The 7,055-nt window shown below is 40.3% G+C and overlaps 1 protein-coding gene across 1 annotated transcript in view; it reads left to right on the forward strand.

Annotated features, from left to right (window-relative positions):
* The first annotated feature begins 3,516 nt into the window (after positions 1-3,516).
* The window catches only part of LOC141238891 (uncharacterized), a 63,912-nt gene continuing 60,373 nt past the window's right edge, over positions 3,517-7,055 (forward strand). The window contains exon 1 of the mRNA XM_073668488.1: positions 3,517-3,716. Coding sequence (XP_073524589.1) covers positions 3,671-3,716 — 46 coding nt within the window. The 5' untranslated portion in view covers positions 3,517-3,670. The remainder of the gene's footprint in view (positions 3,717-7,055) is intronic.

A 7,055-nucleotide genomic window follows, 5' to 3' on the forward strand; every position in this document is an offset into this window, starting at 1 on the left:
AACCTGACGGAACTGGAGAGGATCTGCAAGGAAGAATGGCAGAGGACCCCCAAATCCAGGTGTGAAAAACTTGTTGCATCATTCCCAAGAAGACTCATGGCTGTACTAGCTCAAAAGGGGGCTTCTACTCAATACTGAGCAAAGGGTCTGAATACTTATGACCAAGTGATATTTCAGGGTTTTTTTTTTAATAAATTTGCAAAAAATTCTACATTTCTGTTTTTTTCAGTCAGGATGGGGTGCAGAGTGTACTTTAATGAAAAACAAAATGAACTTTTTAGAATTTACCAAATGGCTGCAGTGAAACAAAGAGTGAAAAATTTAAAGGGGTCTGAATACTTTCCGTACCCACTGTATATAATTATATACAGGAGATGCCCAGGTTATACCAGCTGTAGATATATAATTATATACAGGAGATGCCTAGGTTATACCAGCTGTGCATATATATTTACAGGAGATGCCCAGGTTATGCCAGCTGTACATATATAATTATATACAGAAGATGCCCAAGTTATACCAGCTGTACATGTATAATTATATAAGGAAGATGCCCAGGTTATAACAGCTGTACATATATAATTATATTCAGAAGATATCCAGGTTATAGCAGCTGTACATATATAATTATTTACAGGAGATGCCCAGGTTATGCCACCTGTACATGTATAATTATATACGGAAGATGCCCAGGTTATAACAGCTGTACATGTATAATTATATACGGAAGATGCCCAGGTTATAACAGCTGTACATATATAATTATATTCAGAAGATATCCAGGTTATAGCAGCTGTACATATATAATTATATACAGGAGATGCCCAGGTTATACCAACTGTACATATATAATTATATGCAGGAGATGAACAGGTTATACCAGCTGTATATATATAATTATATTCAGGCGATGCCCAGGTTATGCCAGCTGTACATATATATTTATATTCAGTAGATGCCTAGGTTATGCCAGCTTGTTATACCCCTAAAGCGCCTCCCCGCCTCAAATGGGTTAGATAACGAGCTCTGATGACCACTTGCACTAGAATTGTTACCATTTTCACCCAAAAATGGCAGCAAAAGTAAAAAAAAGTGGTGTACTCTCAGGATGTGACTTGACCGATGGTACAATTTCAAAGTTAGATATAAAATCAATATTTTTTTGCTGATCACTTACACAATATGGGGGAAAAATAGAAATATTCATCCCTGATGTCTTATATTTTTAATGTCAAACCTAAGGAGAGTCAAGGAAACTAATGTAGCTTAACTATAATGGGGCTCTTTGGTTTCAATTAAGGTGTCCAGCATTTGGCTGATACCCTAATGGAAAATTAATAGGTATCCATTATAGATAAAGGGATACGTTTGATAGGTTTTGTATCCGTCATGGGACAAATATAGCTTGCACAAAACTGATGGTGGTTCTGGTAGTGTATTCATGCACTGTCTCCACAACCACCTTTAGTACATAAATACATCACCAGAACCACCATCAATACATGAATACATCATCAGAAACACAAGTACCCACTCATGCCCCTCCCCGCACCTTCCCTCATTTCATGTCCCCCTTACCAGCCCATGTCATGGCCCCCCTGCACAGCCCCTCATCTTATAGCCCCCCTGCACAGTCCCTAATCTCATGCCCCTCCATCACAGTCCCTCATCTCATGCCCCCCGCACAGCCCCTCATCTCATAGACCCCATGCACAGCCCCTCATCTCATGCCCCCCCCACAGCCCTTCATCTCATGGACACCCCGCACAGCCCCTCATCTCATGCCCCATCTGCACAGCCCCTCTTGTTGTGGCTCCCTCTGCACAGCCCCTCATCCATTGCTACCTTGGAACAGCCCGACATCTTATGGCCCCCCCGCACAGCCCCTTATCCCATGCCTTCCTGGCACAACCCCTCATCTTATGGTCCCCTTGCACAGCCCCTCATCTAATTGCCTCCCTGCACAGCCCCTCATCTCATGGCCCCTCTGCACAGCCCCTCAACTCTTGGCCCCCTTGCACAGCCCATCTTATGCCCCCCTGTACAGACCCTCATCTCATGCCCCCAGTACAGCCCCACATCTCATGCCTCCCCTGCACAGCCCCTCAGCTAATGGCCTCCCTGCACAGCCCCTCATCTCATGGCCCCTCTGCACAGCCCCTCAACTCTTGGCCCCCTTGCACAGCCCATCTTATGCCCCCCTGTACAGCCCCTCATCTCATGCCCCCAGCACAGCCCCACATCTCATGCCTCCCCTGCACAGCCCCTCATCTCATGGCCCCTCTGCACATCCCCTCATCTCATGGCCCCCCAAACAGCCCCTTATTTTATGGCCCCTCCCGCAGAGCCCCTCATGTCATGGCCCCCTGCACAGCCCCTTATCTCATGCTCCCTCTGCACAGCCCCTCATCTCATGCTCCCTCTGCACAGCCCCTCATCTCATGCCCGCCTGCACAGCCTCTCAAGTCATACCCCCCCGCATCTTATGACTCCACTGCACAGCCTCTCATCTCATCCCTCCCTGCATGGCCCACATGCACAGCCCCTCAATTTATGCCCCCCCCCCCCCCCGCACAGCCCCTAATCTTATGGCCCCCTCCTGCACAGCCTTTCATTTCTTAGCTTCCTTGCACAGTCCCTAATCTTATGCCCCCCCCCCTGCACTGCCCTTAATTTTATCTTCCCCTGCACAGCATGTACAAATAATATAAGAATTGAAAAAAAAAACTTATACTCACCTAATCCAGGCTCCCCATCCACTGTCTCCTCTGCGCAGCAGTGGTCGCTTGATGGCGTGATGATATCACTGCATCGTGCCATCAGACGCCCCCCTGCGTGCGCCTTCTCCAACAAGGTGCAGACCAGAAGTAGCCTGTGTCTTGTTGGAGGTCGATTCCAGCGGAGCAGGGGGCTGATGACAGCTCCTCTGCCCCTGTGCCGGCGGCAGCACATCAATTATATTTGCATCTTACTGACGCGAATACAACTGAGTGCAGGGGGATAGCGACAGCCGGGGCGCAGGCAGAGGGGTGAGCGGTGTGAGTGACTGACACTGCTCCCCTGTTTGCCTGTACCCCAGCCGTCAGTGTGCTGAATGTCTGCGGCCAAAGGAAGGCGCCGGGGGTGGCCGGAGGCATTCAGCAATCTTTTCCAAGGTAGGCAAGAGGTAGCTCTGCAGGCAGGTGCCTATCCTACCTACCCCTTGTGCCAACTATACATATATAATTATATACAGAAGATGCCCAGATTATACCAGTATGGTCCATATCACCTATAGGGTGTAGTATGTAGTAACAGCAGTAGCCGGTGCAGGGAGCATCCTGTATGTGCCATTGTAATTACTCACTAGGAAGTTCTTGGTGACAATGTGACTTATCTATACCTGGATGCCCGGGCTCTCACACCTCCACAGGGCAACCGTCCAATTTCGTAAGAGGAAGACAAATAGACAATAAACATCTGATAGAAACGCGTCGCTGTAGGATATTTATAACCTGATTGTACCGTCAGTGGCCAAACACAGGTATTACCGAGGACAGGTTCCTCCTGAGAGATTTCCTGCTCCGTGCGCTCAGTGGTGGCCTCACCCACCTGTAACAGAGGCTTCATAACCCCACACTGCAGCGCTGGAGCAGACAGTGCCCTCCCCGAGATACACACACTGCCTGCCATGGGAGCCAGGATCTATTTATTGCTTATTATTGCCCTCAGCTCGCGTAAGTTATATCTCACACTTTTATACATCTATTTCATTTAGATTCATTTTTTAATAATTTATTTATCCATTATTATTATTATTATTATTATTAAGAAAATAGATAATTGTCTACAATATTACTTATGGTCACATTTTAACATTTTATTACATGTCTGAATATCATTTTTAATATGCCACCTGAAAAAGTAAATGTCCTTTTGGCAACAGATTTTTTTAGCTAGTATATATATATATATATATATATATATATATATATATATAATGGAACTGAAATGAGTGTTCATACTCAGGTTTATGATTTACGTAAGTGAAAGAAAAACTAACGATAATTAAAAGTTTAATATAAGGATGTTCATATAGGATTATTATTATTATTATTATTATTATTGATATTTTATTTTTAATTATTACTATTTTTTGGTAATATTAACAATTTTTTTTTTATTTCAAGTAATATCATTTTTTTTGAATTTCAAGTATATCTATGCCTGAAATAAAAAAAAATATATATAACTATAAAATAAACAATTAACTGTTAATTATAATTCATTGTTATTATACTTATTCTTTGCATTATTATTGCTATTATTTTTTTAGACCTACAAAATTACAATATTATTGAAAATAATAATAATAATACAATGTACTATTGATAAAAGATGAAAAAAGCATAAATGCCTAGAATGATTTCAAAATGATGAAAAAAAATATAATAGTCAGTGTGTTATCTTTGTCCTATTATTTTACTATTTTGCAATCTATTAAAACCTTTATTTGAAGTCTTGATATATATTTATATTATTATTTATTATAATTTAAAGATGTATTATTTATTATATAGTTATTATATATAATATTATATATAATAAATCTGTTATTTATTTCTTATACTTGCTATCTAATATAATTGTATTATTATAAAATAATAATAATAAAATAATATATTATAATATAATAATAACAATTATTAATAATTCTAAAAATGTAGTTTTAGAGCTTTTGAATACCTAATACATGTGTCCTGATTAAGAAGGAAGTTTATGGGTTGAGGTTTACTGGTTAGGAATGGAGAAGAGTATCGGGATGTGTTCACATGTAGTCACATGTTTGCGGTGCAGAATTTTACATTATCTTACAAGTGGACAGGTGTTTTCAAAACTTCTACCACACCCAGCGGGAAAAAAAAATCACTGCAGAAATATGAGCACGCTATAGATTTCCCAATCCACCGCATGCTCAATATATTGCGGGAAAAAATGGATTTGCAGAAAATATCTAGACTTCTAGATTTGAGAGATTTTTATTGACCCCCAATAATGGGAATGTTACCTTATTGGTCGACACATGAGTTGATCGCGAGGTCTACTCCATTTCTTACCTGTATTAAAGAAGATATATGGGGGGAGATAATTATTTTTCCTGCTGTTATTGAAATAGAAAAGATTATTATTGGCTTTGATGCAATAGTTTGGAAATATCAACTCATCACATTTTGTCCGATTAGATCTCCCAATAAGGCAGTAGGATAATAGAAAAATTCAGAAAGGAGCCGTCAGGTCATCGCTGTTTAATTTCAAAAATAGCGCCACTCCGGTCCATAGGTTGTGTCTGGTATTGCAGGTATTCACTTAAAAGGGTATTCCCAATTTAAGATATAATCTATCCACTTGTTGGGAATAACCCTATAAATGGGGCAGCCCTCATAGGGTGTGCAGGCTGCCTTGCCGAGACGATTCCTTGAAGCATTTCTCGGAAAACATTACTCACAGGGTAGATTTTATACGTATTATGTGCAAATAAAAATGCTTTTACTTGGCAGCACGTAATGGTCAATATTGGTGATAGTCATCTTCTGTGTCGTAAACTTGTGAAAGTAGATACTGAATATGAGTATAAGGAATCTACAGTTAAATATTAATCCTAAAGAAGGATCTGATGCATAAGGTGTAAATGTTTGCAGTGAGGACATAGCCAGGGACAGCTCAGATATCAGTGAGGCCAGAGCTAAGATGTATCAGAAGCTTGAAGTGAGACTGCAAAAATCGTGCAGAATAGTCACAGCCGACCTGTTTTTCACGTATTTGGAAGATGTTACAACGTCCGGTTCTTGTTTTTAACAGCACTGAAGAGGAAAATAATTGTGTTGAAATTCCAGAACTCTAACAGTATAATTACAGGATAACCCCTTAACTAATTTAAGTTACTTTTGTCTTACTTTTTTGCTTCTATTTTTTTTTTTTTTTTTACAAAGAAATGACTGTAAAATGATAATCCTTTATGTATGGTGCTGTTAAGTATATGAGGCCATAGGAGATAGAGATTAATAATAGTTATTATTATAGCGCCATTTATTCCATGGCGGTTTACATGTGAATGACGTAGCTAAATATATAAAACGGACATATCCTGTTTTGAGAACGGAGCTCCATCTTATGCTAATGATACCTTGCGCAGTTCTGTCTGTTTCCTTCTTGGTGGTATCTTTATTTATTAACATAAATCAGTAATAAATCTGTATATTAAAACAACTGTAATATACCTAAATAGAAAGAAGGATCATCTTTCTCACCTTGCATCAACCTGTAGCTCCCTGTTTCCTGCCTGCAGGCTCTCTGTAAAATTTCGTGAGACTCTGCAGTAGCGAAAAAAAAACTGTCTAGATTTGTACACTAAATAGTAGAAAAAGAGGAAGGGAGAGGAGGGGGATGAAGCTGCAGCTTCAGTCTCACAGTGTATCTCTGAGACTGCATGCTGTGAGAGGGGAGAAGGATCAGCACAGGGAATTTGTGACACTGATAAGAGCCTGTCCACTCTGCAGTCATGTAGGTGAAAAGGAAAAGACCAAAGCTATGAAGTCTATGCACAAGATACCTATCTTGTGTCTACAATTTCCTAAGAAGGGATTGAGTATGCTGTAACCTGAAAATTCAGAAGTTTGGTATGTGCACAAAGGGCAAATGTCCTATTGCGATTAAGAAATGTCTTCTGATTTTGCATTTGGTTCTTTGATAATCTGAGATGACTGTACAGTTTAATGCGGTTTTATGCAGTTTTACCTGTTTGTATTGGTTTATTACCTCTCAATTGTGTTATCTTCCCCTCTCGCAAAGCACAAAGCAAACACATGACACAATCCAAATATAAAATATGAAGTTAGGGAGGGCAGGGTCAGGATGAATGTGTCTCTCTTCTTTGTGTTTCTCAATATAGGAGAGTTCCGTGTGATGAAAATGTCAATGTTCTATTTTTTTTGCTTGTTTGAGAAGAGCTTTGTGTGTTAGTCCTTTGTGTTTTACCAGAGCCGTGTCCTCTACTTTCGGTGTGCTCAGTGTGCTCT

Source organism: Phyllobates terribilis, unplaced genomic scaffold, assembly GCF_046119375.1.
Source record: "Phyllobates terribilis strain yellow unplaced genomic scaffold, ASM4611937v1 Scaffold_2__4_contigs__length_985480577, whole genome shotgun sequence".
Taxonomy (NCBI): Eukaryota; Metazoa; Chordata; class Amphibia; order Anura; family Dendrobatidae; genus Phyllobates; species Phyllobates terribilis.